The 15,582-nt window shown below is 46.5% G+C and overlaps 1 protein-coding gene across 1 annotated transcript; it reads left to right on the top strand.

Moving 5' to 3' along the window:
- Positions 1-1,059: 1,059 nt before the first annotated feature.
- Positions 1,060-12,626, top strand: LOC310856069 (homeodomain-interacting protein kinase 1-like; the record flags this gene model as incomplete). The annotated part of the gene is made up of 6 exons (XM_083761286.1): positions 1,060-1,245; positions 3,511-3,699; positions 6,415-6,596; positions 10,093-10,351; positions 10,792-11,078; positions 12,470-12,626. The coding sequence occupies 6 exons, from the start codon at positions 1,060-1,062 to the stop codon at positions 12,624-12,626; spliced, it is 1,260 nt and encodes a 419-aa protein (XP_083617412.1).
- Positions 12,627-15,582: the final 2,956 nt, after the last annotated feature.

Here is a 15,582-nt window from a genome sequence, read left to right as displayed (position 1 = left end):
CTGTAGTGTTTAGATGGTTCTGTTATGACTTCTCCTCTGCATGCTGTAGTATTTAGAGGGTTCTGTTATGACTTCTCCTCTGCATGCTGTAGTATTTAGAGGGTTCTGTTATGACTTCTCCTCTGCATGTTGTAGTATTTAGATGGTTCTGTTATGACTTCTCCTCTGCATAGTAGTGTTTAGATGGTTCTGTTATGACTTCTTCTCTGCATGCTGTAGTGTTTAGATGGTTCTGTTATGACTGCATGCTGTAGTGTTTAGATGGTTCTGTTATGACTTCTCCTCTGCATGCTGTAGTATTTAGATGGTTCTGTTATGACTTCTCCTCTGCATGTTGTAGTGTTTAGATGGTTCTGTTATGACTTCTCCTCTGCATGTTGTAGTGTTTAGATGGTTCTGTTATGACTTCTCCTCTGCATGTTGTAGTGTTTAGATGGTTCTGTTATGACTTCTCCTCTGCATGCTGTAGTGTTTAGATGGTTCTGTTATGACTTCTCCTCTGCATGTTGTAGTGTTTAGATGGTTCTGTTATGACTGCATGTTGTAGTGTTTAGATGGTTCTGTTATGACTGCATGTTGTAGTGTTTAGATGGTTCTGTTATGACTGCATGTTGTAGTATTTAGAGGGTTCTGTTATGACTGCATGCTGTATTGTTTAGATTACAGCATGCAGTCATAACAGAACCATCTAAATACTACAGCATGCAGAGGAGAAGTCATAACAGAACCATCTAAACACTACAGCATGCAGAGGAGAAGTCATAACAGAACCATCTAAATACTACAACATGCAGAGGAGAAGTCATAACAGAACCATCTAAATCTACAAGCTCATAGCGCGTGCTATACGAGCTTGTAGGTCTGCTATTTTTGAAAAAAATCTCAGGTAAAAATGGGTTAACGGACCGTCTCTCTCTCTCTCTCTCTCCCACACGTCTCTCCTCTCCACAGCTCGGTGGGGAGTCGGGTCAGGCCGGGGGCGCTGCTGACACACACACACACAGACACACGCACACACGCACACACACACAGTCACACACACACACACACACACACACGATGCCGAGCGAGAGGTCGACGTTCCCCTTCCTGGTGGGCCGGCCGGCGTCTACGTTCTACCGGCCGTGTGACGTGCTCGGCCGCGGCGCCTTCGGCAAGGTGCGCCGCTGCCACAAGATGGCCACCGACGAGCCCGTGGCGGTCAAGGTGCTGAAGAGGTCGGCCATCAAGAGGGCCATGAAGGAGGTCAGGAGGTCGTTCTGTCTGTCGAGTACTGTCTGTCTGTCTGTCTCATTGACCCCTGCAGCTAATATGATTGGGGTCGCACGCACGCACACACGCACACGCACACTGGGGTCGCATTCAGGTCACACGCACGCCACGCACACACACACACACACACACACACACACACACACACACACACACACACACACACACACACACACACACACACACACACACACAACACACACACACATGATGTCACTAAAATGGTGTTATTGCGATTGGGCCTTGTGACTCAAAGGCTTTCAGCTTTCAGGAAGAAAGAGAAAATACACACACAGGGAAGACATTTAAATATTAGATCTATTATTAGAGTCTATTAGAGTAACGTTAACTCCGTAGACACATGCAAAACATCTTTAAATGTGTCATGGCGACAGCCCCTAACTGTACAGTAATTATATCTTGATTCAATTCAATTGAGGGAGGGAGAGAGAGATAGACAGAGAGAAATAGACAGAAATAGACAGGTGGGCTCCGTGGAGGGGTCTGGTCCACATCTGGTCCACATCTGGTCGAGCTCTGTGAGGCCGAGTCCAGGTCACACTTCTGGTGGGCTCCATGAAGAGGCCTGATCCACGGTCACGCTCATTCAGTCAGTTGGGGGTTAGTATTAGAGGTCCACAGAACTGCGATGGGGAGGACGAAAAGAGACTCCGGGGAGAGATTCCCCGGATGTTGGATTAGTGGCAGGCCTTACTGGAGCCTATATAGTGTATATTACAAGTACTGCTGGGAGACAGACCCACACAACAATGTACGACCATGGTATCCAGCCAGACTTGGAGACAACTCTAGCTATAGGCTTTGTCGTAGAGAAAGGTTTTCAACCTAGTCTTGAATGTGCAGAGCGTGTCAGCCCCACGGACCGAAGCCGGGAGAAGGTTCCACAGCTGGTTCCCTGCCTCCTATTGTAACTTTTGATATTTTTGGAACAGTAAGCATTTTTGCATACTGTAGACGCACTGGTGTTCTATTTGGTTTGTAAGGATCAATGAGATCTTTGAGATATTGTGGTGCCTGACCATTGAGAGCTTTGTAGGTAAGAAGAAGAATTTTGAACTCTATTCTGTGTTTGACAGGGAGCCAGTGTAGAGAGGCCAGTGAAGGAGTGATATGGTCTCTTCTTCTGGTACCTGTCAGCACACGCGCCGCAGCATTTTGAACTAGCTGTAGGCTTTTCAGAGACTTACCTGGGCAGCCTGATAATAGCGAGTTGCAGTAGTCCAGCCTTGAGGTAACAAATGCGTGGACAAGTTTTTCTGCGTCTATTTTGGATAGGATGTGCCTAACCTTTGCAATATTTCGCAGGTGAAAAAAGGCAGTCTTTGAGATTTGTTTGATGTGCGATTTGAAAGACATATCTTGATCAAAGGTAACTCCCAGATTCTTTACAGTGGCCTTGGAGGCCAAGGTAATGCCATCTAGAGAAAAGTTCTCATCGGCTAGCTTGTCTCTTAGGGGCTTAGGGCCGATCACGATAATTTCCGTTTTGTCAGAGTTGAGGAGTAGGTAATTACGGGTCATCCAACTCTTTATGTCTTTAAGACATGCTTGAAGTTTGACTAGTTGGTCCGTTTCGTTCGGTTTCATCGATAGATATAATTGAGTGTCGTCCGCGTAACAATGGAAATGTATAGAGTGTTCCCTGATGATGTTGCCCAGAGGGAGCATATATAAGGAGAAATGGATGTGCATCCATAGGTGTCCATGTAATCATATCTTAATGTGTACCTATAGGTGTCCATGTAATCATATCTTTTTTTTTTTTATATATATATATTTTTTATCCCACGACTTTGTAACCCATTTTTCACCCCTGTGTCAATCATCTAATGTGATCCTGGGCTCTACACACCCTCCACCAACCTAGTCCCCGACTCCCCATATATGAGGGACATGGGGAGAGCAACGGACTTTATTTTGTTTTTAATTTATATTTTTTGTCCCACAATTTTGTAACCCATTTTTCACCCCTGTGTCAATCATCCTGTGATGTGATCCTGGGCTCTACACACCCTCCGCCAACCTAGGGAGAGCAACGGACTTGCTCATGCTTCCTTCATGCCTGAGTGTCCAAGTTGCTCCTTTACACCTGACAGGGGGGAGTTTCCCTGGTTGGACGTAGCGCGTGGAAGGAACACGTTATTCCAACCAGTTCCTGGTTGGAATATATGTAATCATATCTTAAATATGTAATCATATCTTAATATGCACCCATAGGTGTCCATGCTGCGGAAGCTGAGCCACCTGGACCCGGACCGCTGCAACATCGTGAAGTTCCACGAGGGCTTCCGCCTGCCGCGCGGACGGCCCTGCCTGGTGTTTGAGCTGCTGGACATCTCCCTGTGGGACTACATGAAGGCCCGCAAGCCCCTCCACGTCAGGGACATCAGGCCTGTCGTACAGCAGGTAAGACATGAAGGCCCGCAAGCCCCTCCACGTCAGGGACATCCGGCCTGTCGTACAGCAGGTAAGACATCTCCCTGTGGGACTACATGAAGGCCCGGAAGCCCCTCCACGTCAGGGACATCAGGCCTGTCGTACAGCAGGTAAAGACATCTCCCTGTGGGACTACATGAAGGCCCGGAAGCCCCTCCACGTCAGGGACATCCGGCCTGTCGTACAGCAGGTAAGACATCTCCCTGTGGGACTACATGAAGCCCCTCCACGTCAGGGACATCCGGCCTGTCGTACAGCAGGTAAGACATCTCCCTGTGGGTCTACATGAAGCCTCTCCACGTCAGGGACATCCGGCCTGTCGTACAGCAGGTAAGACATCTCCCTGTGGGACTACATGAAGCCCCTCCACGTCAGGGACATCCGGCCTGTCGTACAGCAGGTAAGACATCTCCCTGTGGGGCTACATGAAGGCCAGGAAGCCTCTCCACGTCAGGGACATCCGGCCCGTCGTACAGCAGGTAAGACATGAAGGCCCGGAAGCCCCTCCACGTCAGGGACATCCGGCCCGTCGTACAGCAGGTAAGACATCTCCCTTTGGGGCTACATGAAGGCCCTCCACGTCAGGGACATCCGGCCCGTCGTACAGCAGGTAAGACATCTCCCTTTGGGGCTACATGAAGGCCCTCCACGTCAGGGACATCCGGCCCGTCGTACAGCAGGTAAGACATCTCCCTGTGGGGCTACATGAAGCCCCTCCACGTCAGGGACATCCGGCCTGTCGTACAGCAGGTAAGACATCTCCCTGTGGGGCTACATGAAGGCCCTCCACGTCAGGGACATCCGGCCTGTCGTACAGCAGGTAAGACATCTCCCTGTGGGACTACATGAAGGCCCTCCACGTCAGGGACATCCGGCCTGTCGTACAGCAGGTAAGACATCTCCCTGTGGGACTACATGAAGCCCCTCCACGTCAGGGACATCCGGCCTGTCGTACAGCAGGTAAGACGTCTCCCTGTGGGACTACATGAAGGCCCTCCACGTCAGGGACATCCGGCCTGTCGTACAGCAGGTAAGACGTCTCCCTGTGGGACTACATGAAGGCCCGCAAGCCCCTCCACGTCAGGGACATCCGGCCTGTCGTACAGCAGGTAAGACATCTCCCTGTGGGACTACATGAAGGCCCTCCACGTCAGGGACATCCGGCCCGTCGTACAGCAGGTGAGACGACTTGACCCCGTTCTGACCTGAGATCAGATTGATCTAGCACAGCCTGTAGTAGGGCATTGACCCGTTCTGACCTGAGACCAGCTTCTACAAAAATGTTCTTCTACATCCTGACAGTTTTCTGAAAAAGCTATGTTTCTATGTCATGTCGTTCTTTGATTTTTCAAAAATAGCAGACCTACAAGCTTGTAGATCTGCTATTTTTCAATAGCTAAAGCATAGCATAATGCTAACACCAAAAGGGGTTCCCGCCCCAAAATGGGTCAATGCACGCCTGTGGGCGAGTTCCGAAAGCAACGCAGAAGTGCATTAATGGCGTTAAACCACCCCCTCTCGTGTACTATTGCAATTATACAACGTTGGACCTTTTCCCTGGGGACCCAAACTATAGTGAAAATAGCAGATCTACAAGCTCAAAATGAAACCAAATGGTGGGGATGTTGATCTTCATTGACCTGAAACAGTAATAATATTGGTTGTGGTTGCAGGTGGTGGTCGCTCTCTCTCTCTCTCTCTCTCTCTCTCTCTCTCTCTCTCTCTGGAGGCCGTAGGGATGATCATTTTGTATGTTATTTTTTAAAATATATTTTTTTTCCCACAATTTTGTAACCCATTTTTCACCCCTGTGTCAATCATCTAATGTGATCCTGGGCTCTACACACCCTCCTTTACACCTGACAGGGGGAGTTTCCCTGGTTGGACGTAGCTCGTGGAAGGAACGCGTTATTCCACCCAGTTCCTTTCACCTCCATCATGTTGTATGTTATTCTGGTTACAGGTGGCCGTGGCCCTGAAGGCCGTAGGGATGATCATTCTGTATGTTATTCTGGTTACAGGTGGCCCTTCAGGCCCTGAAGGCCGTAGGGATGATCATTCTGTATGTTATTCTGGTTACAGGTGGCCGTGGCCCTTCAGGCCCTGAAGGCCGTAGGGATGATCATTCTGTATGTTATTCTGGTTACAGGTGGCCGTGGCCCTTCAGGCCCTGAAGGCCGTGGGGATGATCATTCTGTATGTTATTCTGGTTACAGGTGGCTGTGGCCCTTCAGGCCCTGAAGGCCGTAGGGATGATCATTCTGTATGTTATTCTGGTTACAGGTGGCTGTGGCCCTTCAGGCCCTGAAGGCTGTAGGGATGATCATTCTGTATGTTATTCTGGTTACAGGTGGCCGTGGCCCTTCAGGCCCTGAAGGCCGTAGGGATGATCATTCTGTATGTTATTCTGGTTACAGGTGGCCGTGGCCCTTCAGGCCCTGAAGGCCGTAGGGATGATCATTCTGTATGTTATTCTGGTTACAGGTGGCCGTGGCCCTTCAGGCCCTGAAGGCCGTAGGGATGATCATTCTGTATGTTATTCTGGTTACAGGTGGCCGTGGCCCTTCAGGCCCTGAAGGCTGTAGGGATGATCATTCTGTATGTTATTCTGGTTACAGGTGGCCGTGGCCCTTCAGGCCCTGAAGGCCGTGGGGATGATCATTCTGTATGTTATTCTGGTTACAGGTGGCCGTGGCCCTTCAGGCCCTGAAGGCCGTAGGGATGATCCACATGGACCTGAAGCCCGACAACATCATGCTGGTGAACCAGGACCTCCATCCCTTCAGGGTGAAGCTCATCGACTTCGGGGCGGCCATGAACCCCGCCGACGCGGTGCTGGGCGTGCAGCAGCAGAACATCGTCTGCAGGCGAGTTCTGTTTATAGATCTAATGATAACTAGAACTGCACTCTGTCGAGTGCATACTTGCTTGTTGCACACTAGTAGGCCATAAATGGCCAACTAGTGCGCAAGCAGAGCGCGCATGTAATCTTTTCGCCCGCTGTAAACTGCCAAATCTCAGTATCTCTGTGAAGGAACGTTTGAAATGATTAATGTTTAGATGTAATTATTTGCTACCTACTATACATGTAATCATTTAGTATTAAGTATGATTCTAGTTTCTATCTATATAAGAAATACTGTTTTATTGTTGTAGATATATTCTGGATCCATTTTTTGTTTTTCAGAGACAAATAAATCATTTATATGTGTTGAAAAAAAAAGGTATATAAACTGAATTAAAATATGTTATACAGTATACTTTTTCTGTAAACGGTGGAATCTCAATATCTCTGTGAAGGAACATTTGAAATGTGTAATTATTAGGTGTAACTATTTACTACCTATCTAATTTATGTATGTAAACGCCTATAAAAAAAAGTATATAAACTGAATTAAAAATGTAATTTTAATTTTAAATCTATTTCATGTTAGACTATAGTGATATTAATACTAAATCATGGTCAGAGTAATATGTGTCTCTAACTTCAATTTCTATAATAATACTTTCACATTTGTTAAAATATACATGATCTAAAATATTTCCGTAATCTGTAGTTGGATTTGTATTTAATTGTTTAAAGCCTAATTTTGACATGTAGGTCTTTATACTTCTTTCTATCTCAGTATTATGGTCTTCATTGAAATCTCCTATTATCAAAATTGCAGAAGTCGGAGATGATATGTACTGTATCATGTATTCGAGAAATGTGTTTAATTTTGAAAGGTCTGTTTTAGGTGATCTGTACATAAGAATGATATATAGATTTTTATCTTTTACATGTATACATATATGTTCTACTTTCTCTAATATCCTGCTTTCAGTTGGAATTCTTTCAATGGAAATATCTTCTTTTATAGCAAACATAACTCCCCCACCTATATCTTTTTCTCTGTCATTCCTCATTATATTGTAATTCGTGTTCGTTGTTTTTAATTTAAAAGTAATGTTATTATTTTTCTTTAAGTGTGTTTCAGTAAAAGCTATTAGATCCAACATTTCGAGTTGGGAATCTGAGTTTATATCTTCTAAATGTGGTAGATAACCTCTGACGTTCAATAATCCAATATTTAATGAATGTTTTAATGATAATTGAGTTATTTTACGTATATTAGGATTTTCAAGAGGTGATTGTCGTAATCGTATCATTTCTCTCTCTACATTCTTATCTACTTTGATCTTCGTAGGATTAAAGTCAAGTATATATAGATCTTTTATCCTTTTTACTCTGCTGAATGCTACATAGGCTTGTCCCGGGTTAAAATGTGAGCCCTTCATAGATACGACAATCTCTTGTATAGTTAAACCTTGGACCTTATGAATAGTTAATCCCCAAGCTAATGTCAACGGGAATTGAAATCTATTTGTTGATCCTGTTTTTCTGCCTCCATGGAAAATGATAGCTTCATGTCTGTAAATTGGAACTGCTTCTGGATATTTTTTATAGGTACTATTAGCCTTCGCATTAAGACCAACATATTTGTCTTGGAATTTAACGAGTATTACTGAAACATACGTGCTGTTTTTCCCAAAGTCAATATACTCAACAAATCCTCTGATACCGTTGACTAATCCATCAGATACCATTACATTAGTAGTCAACATCACTTGTGCACCAATTGCTATACTGAGTGTAGTTGGTAAAACTCCTGTTTGTGATAGTTTCCTATTTGTGCAATCCAGATCAAATAGTCGTGTGTCTTTATCTTTTCTACTATCTTCTGCCTTTATATGATAAATAGTAATATTCAATTTTTCAAGTTTGTAGTTATTGTGTTCATCGACAGATTTATTCTCTGCAAACACATGAAGTGCATCTTCTGGGTAATTATCAGCATTAGCATTTATTTCTCTTGATTGTAACTGTTGGATATCCTCATCTGTTATTTTTCCTTCTCTGACTCGATTCAACATTACAGCAAAGTTCAAATCATCTTTCTGGCGCATTACTTCATTAAGTTCCAACAATTTAAATGAATCCCATCCATTACCACATATATTTGCAATTGCATTACTTGTACCTTGAAAGATGTATTTTTGCATTACTGGTGGTAATTGGAATAGATCTCCAACAGCTAAAATAGATACATTGCCAAATGGTTCTTGTACCTTTGAGCCATTTTCCATAACATTTGTGCCTTTAATTTGACTCAATCGTTTATGTACTTGGAGAAAAATGTCTGCATCAATCATAGAAATTTCATCTATAATTAATAATTGCAAATGATCTGGAGTGTTGATATGCCCGAGTCTGTCTGCGTCTTCCTCGGAGAGTCCTGGTTTCAATATCTTCCTTCTTTCACTGTGCATAGGATAGCTGAGAGTCTTTGGCTGAGAGTCACCCCAGCTAACTGGTACACCTGAGAGTCTTTCACCCTTTCTAGCCTTCCCCCGTGGACGTGTCAAATGATCTGGATTGTTGATATGGCCAAGTCTGTCTGCGTCTTTCTCGGAGAGTGTTAAATGACTGAGCTTCTTGCGATATTATAACTTAGTTTTTGCATATATAATTATATACTTAGATATATATTTAATTTTGCAAACCACACTGATATTAATAATTATGGTAACATTTTTGACACGTTGTGACTTTTATACATTCCAGAATCATAATGTTGTATTACATACGTCATTACTGAGAGCAGTTATACAATATCTATATACGTATATAGGCATATACTATATACGTATATCTATATACTCTATACTCTATACTGTATAAAGTGTGTAGTTGTAAGTTGATTAGCGGTATTCTGTGATCGGCCTGGTCCAAAAACCGTGACAGCAAAAAAACCGTTCCGCCATTTCAGGACCCCCCCAGAAAAACATCAAATCTGGTCTAGCAATACGGGCACAGATTTGATGTTTTTCTGGGGGGGTCCAGAAATGGCGGAACGGCTGTCACGACAAATGGACCAGGCCGATCACATTACTTGCGCGCTCTGCTTGCGCAAGTAATAAGGGGTCCACTTGGTTACCAACTCTCCCATCGTTTAGGTTTAACTGGGGGGAGTAAAAACAGAGAGAAGGGTTGGGGCGGTGGCGGTGGTTTGCTCTTCACCGCGGCTTAGTGACATCATGTTGTAGTTCGGTGGTCGCCTCAGTGACGTCATGTTGTAGTTCGGTGGTCGGCTCAGTGACGTCATGTTGTAGTTCTGTGGTCGGCTCAGTGACGTCATGTTGTAGTTCGGTGGTCGGCTCAGTGACGTCATGTTGTAGTTCGGTGGTCACCTCAGTGACGTCATGTTGTAGTTCGGTGGTCGGCTCAGTGACGTCATGTTGTAGTTCTGTGGTCGCCTCACCACCTAAAATACTAGACTATGAATAACGCTTATGTGTCATTATGCCCCCCCCCCCGCACAGGGCTCCTGAGGTGTTCCTGGGCCTGCCGTTCTCGGAGGCCATCGACGCGTGGTCCCTGGGCTGCGTGATGGCGCGCCTGCGGCTGGGCTACTGGCTGTACCCGGGCAAGGGCGAGTTCGACGTGGTGACGGCCACGGACGTGGTCAAGTCCATCGTGCACATCAACGGGCGGCCCGCCGACCACCTGCTGAGCCGCGGCGTCAACACGGGGCGCTTCTTCAAGAGGGCGCCGGCGCCCGCCAACGACTGGATACTGAAGGTATAGATAAACCCACAACGACTGGATACTGAAGGTATAGATAGCTCTATTAAAACCCATTCTGGGGGCGCGGGAACCGCTTTTGTTGTTTCGGACGCGGGGCGGCTCGCCGGAACCGGCCCGGCACCCTGAGTGCGTTCCTGTGGGTCAAGATTCAATCAAGATACAATAATTTATTTGCCATGTCAACAAGTTGATAGGAATTTGTCTTGGTTCATACTCAACATATACAGACAACCATAGATACACAAACAAGAAGGACAGTACAATACAAAAACAAAAACCAGCAGCATAGGAAATTACATTCAGTTTTTTAAAGTGTGTGTGGGGGGTGTAGCTTCCCCCCCCCCCCCCCCCCCCACACACACACACACACACACAGAGTTGCACCACTCACTTCACATGGGTGTGATTTCTTCCTCATCTTGTGGTCTTTATAGACACCGGAGGAGGACGAGAAGCAGGAGAGCATCAAGCTGCGAGGCCTGCCCAGCGCCATCGCTCTGAGCTGCCTGGACGACCTCAAGGTCCTGGCCACGGCGCGGGGCGGCGGCGCCGGAGGCGGAGCCATGGACCCCGAGGAGAGCCAGGACGTGCTGCAGTGGGTGGAGCTGCTGCAGAGCATGCTGCAGACGGACCCCCAGCGGAGGACCACGCCCGACAAGATCCTGGCCCACCCCTTCATCTGCATGAGCCACATGGCGCGCAGCTACGGCCACAGCTCATAGTGAGTGTTAACACATTTAGTACAGGAAGTGCCTTCAAAATAAAGGCTATAGAGTGCCAGAGTTGTCTGATGAAACAGGAAACACTTGCCTAAAAAAGTTGACTTTACAAAGGGACCTCACATCCCCGATCATCTTAATATATTGTTTTACGCTCCAAAAAACGTTCATATTTTGCGGGAGAGACGGATGAGGAGCAGAAATGAAGCGCCAGCATATCGATCCATTCATCACCGCGGAGAGCGCCTTGGATTAGGAGATACGAGTCATTCTTTCCGCCGCGCTAACATGGGAGTCAATGACAAGCTAATAGTTGCACTGAGCGTTAGCATACGGCAAGCGAAAAGCGAAATGCCAAAAAAAAAAATAGGAAAAATTCTGAATATTCTTATCTCGCCCCGCGTCGCTGGGACGTCGCTAGGACGTCCTCACACGTCAATAGTACTAATATTTCGGGGTCCTTATGACGTTCTCAGACGTCCTATGTACAGAATCTGTTAATGTACACCCCTTCATCTGCATGAGCCACATGGTGCCCAGCTACGGCCACAGCTCATAGTGAGTGTTAATGTACCCCCCTTCATCTGCATGAGCCACATGGTGCCCAGCTACGGCCACAGCTCATAGTGAGTGTTAATGTACCCCCCTTCATCTGCATGAGCCACATGGCGCCCAGCTACGGCCACAGCTCATAGTGCGTGTTAATGTACCCCCCTTCATCTGCATGAGCCACATGGCGCCCAGCTACGGCCACAGCTCATAGTGAGTGTTACCCCCCTTCATCTGCATGAGCCACATGGCGCCCAGCTACGGCCACAGCTCATAGTGCGTGTTAATGTACCCCCCTTCATCTGCATGAGCCACATGGCGCCCAGCTACGGCCACAGCTCATAGTGAGTGTTAATGTACCCCCCTTCATCTGCATGAGCCACATGGCGCCCAGCTACGGCCACAGCTCATAGTGCGTGCTTACGGACTTGTTCTGAAGTCTCTATAGGGGGTTCAAATTTGGAGGTCTTGCCAAACTCCCGACGCCCACAGGAGGGCAGGATTTAACATCCTGTCTTCTAAGTTCTTCTACAGTTTTCTGAAAAACCCATGTTTCTATGTCAGTGGTTCTCAAAGTTTTTCATGTCAAGGACCCCCAAAAACTAAAAAAGAAATCTCCTGCGTTCCTCGCTTCACGTTTTGCAAGGCCTTTTAAGCCGCACGATCAATCATTTTTGCCCGCGTTTTTTTTTCTTTTCTCCGGAGGGTCTAATTATTGTGTGCACGACGTGCCTGACCAACCATGTTCCTCTTCACCCCCACAGCGTTCAGTCTGACCAACCATGTGCCTCTTCACCCCCACAGCGTTCAGTCTGACCAACCATGTGCCTCTTCACCCCCACAGCGTTCAGTCGTGCGTCGACTGCATGACGACCGCCGTCCCCGACTTCTTGAAGCCGCCGTTTAAGGACAGCCAGCGCGCCAAGGTGCCGCTAACGAACACACAGCTGGCGACGGCCAAGGTGACGATGACGAACACACAGCTGGTTGGTACTAGTTGACTAGTTGATAAGAAAATAAAATGTTTTTTTTTGCCACCACGCCAAGGTGCATGTATTAAAAGAAGACACTGCAGCGTGTCTTCTTTGAGAGTATTTTGTATTTATTCAAGCACAGTATAAAAACAATACAGTGAACTAGGGTTGGGATTCGTTAGGATTTAAACGGTTCCGGATCCTTCCCGGATCCCTCTTAACGGTTCCGGTTCCTAACGGTTCCCTTAACGGATCCTAATATTATTTCTTTCCCCTTTTTTTCTGACATAGATTATGCTTATATTATAACTAACCTAACCAAGTACATAATAAACACAAATTAATTAATTAAATTATTGAAAATGCACTTTACAATTATGAGGTGGCACTATTATTTAAACTTCACCACCACCACCAGCTAGCCACCACAACAATATCATTGTTGCAATTTGTACTGTATATTGCAATTTGCTGTATATTAAATACAGTACACATTGCAATAATGATATTGTTGTGGTGACAAATGTTTTCTTTAATGTTCAGATTAATTTAATATGAAGGACCCCTTATCCTAATGGAAACAAATAGTGCTTTCTTGGATTATAAAATCCTTTTAGCAGACCTTGTATTGAACTGTAGGCTACGTTCCTGTGCTTTTTTCTGCAAACTGTTTATAAAGTAGGCTAATCAATCTATGGATTGATTGGACCGATGCCGACGATGCGACGTGTTGTGAGCTTGTAGATCGGCTATATGTGTTCGGTCATTAGCCTAGTTATTTTAAGATGATGAAAGAGTATTTTAAGTGATCAAACTAGCAATAGAATTTTAGAAGCAAACTTCCAGAACATCGTCATTACATTTTGAGTCTTGACTCCTAATTTCCGATATCGATACCGATATATTGGGTCGTGGACGGTGGAATTTAATCGTAACATTTAAACACACTTCTCTGCCTCACACTTATGCTAGTGTGCCAGTGATCACCCTCCCCTGAGGTTGCCTACCCCTGCTGTACAGAACCCCAAAAGGGGTTCCCGCCCAGAATGGGTTGAAACCCATAACGATATTTTCCGATATTAATTTTTTTTAATGCAAATATCGTCCCGGTAATACCGGCTGGCCGATAACATCAGGACTTTGAGTCTTTGATATTTTGATATTTTTTCTTTCTTGATTTTTTTCCCCATGAAGGTGACGACGACGACGACGACCACACAGCTGGCGACGGGTTCCGGCGGAGTTCTTGTGGACCGGGTGGACGACAGATGTAAGGCGCCACCACAAGGGGGCGACACCTGAGAGGAGGAGGGGGAGGAGGAGGAGGAGGGGGACGGGGACGACAGATGTAAGGCGCCACCACAAGGGGGCGACACCTGAGAGGAGGAGGGGGAGGAGGAGGAGGAGGGGGACGGGGACGACAGATGTAAGGCGCCACCACAAGGGGGCGACACCTGAGAGGAGGAGGGGGAGGAGGAGGAGGAGGGGGACGGGGACGACAGATGTAAGGCGCCACCACAAGGGGGCGACACCTGAGAGGAGGAGGGGGAGGAGGAGGAGGAGGAGGGGGACGGGGTCATGATGTAAGGCGCCACCACAAGGGGGCGACACCTGAGAGGAGGAGGGGGACGGGGTCATGATGTCATCGCAAAGAGACGACGAGAGAGGAGGCCTCAGGAACGACAGAAGAACAGAGAGACGAAGAAGAAGAAGAAGCTTCTGTCGACTGGATGGATGAACGGATGGATGGATGGACGGATGGATGAACGGATGGATGGATGGATGGATGAACGGATGGATGAACGGATGGATGGATGGATGGATGGATGGATGGATGAATGGATGGATGGATGGATGGATGGATGGATGGATGAATGGATGGATGGATGGATGGATGGATGGATGGATGGATGGATGGATGAACGGATGGATGGACGGATGGATGGACGGATGGATGGATGGATGGATGGATGGATGGATGGATGAACGGATGAACATCAAAGGGGGCTTCAGCACCTGCTTTTCTTTGCCCGTCTGTAAAACAACTGCCCTTTCCTCCAGACCACGAATGCAGCGTTTACTGATAGTGAAAGAAATGCAAATTCCCTCCACTCCTTTCTATGCCATGCCGGAAGGAAGACAGCCTTCAGGAGAATTACTTCCCCCCCCCCCCCCGAAGTCTCCTGATCTTGAACACGGTATTTTTTGCGTTGAACAGATTTCTTTATAAATCCATGTCGTTATACACACCCCATCTCCAGTAGATAAAGAGTTCAGGGTTGCGCCCCGAAAATAGCTGCGACGCGTTGAGAGCTTGTAGATCTGCTATTTTTTTGTCCAAAAGTGCCCTCTTAGGGGATTTCCGCCCCCTGCCTCTCTTAACACACTCTCTGCACGTCTCTGGATGGTATGAATGAATGACCACCGTGGACGGACGCTCAGGCGTTTGTTCTCACGGCGACGTGACCCATCCGACCCACACCAGTACATGGTGCTTCATCAGTCCATTATTATCATTATTATTATTATTAGTTTTTTTAGTTTAAGTTAAATCATGTATGTGTTTTTTTAAATGCTTTAACCCATTCTGACCGGGCACCCATTTTGGTGTCAGCATCACGTTATGCTTTAGCCATTTAAAAATAGCAGATCTACAAGCTCATATCGCGCCACCGAGTGCTATTTTTTGAAAAATCGAAGAACGACTGACATTTTTAGAATCTGATCTCAGGTCAGAATGGGTTCATCAGACCAGTGTGTGTGTCCAGCGGAAACCTCGCATGAATCTGATCTCAGGTCAGAATGGGTTAAAACTTCAGATGGGTGAGTTGTACAGAGACAGAGAGAGAGAGAGAGATGCGAGACCAAAGGCTGGTGTCAGATGGGAACCCTGGAGTCCTGGCGTTCACCACAGAGCATGTTTTTTTGGAGCTAACCCGTAACTCTGAGAGCGTGTCCATTTGGTTCCATTTGTACACTCAGA

Source organism: Protomyctophum parallelum (genome assembly GCF_964188405.1).
Source record: "Protomyctophum parallelum genome assembly, chromosome: 1".
NCBI lineage: Eukaryota > Metazoa > Chordata > Actinopteri > Myctophiformes > Myctophidae > Protomyctophum > Protomyctophum parallelum.
Note: the sequence above shows the minus strand (reverse complement) of the source record. Positions and strands in the feature narration are given on the sequence as shown.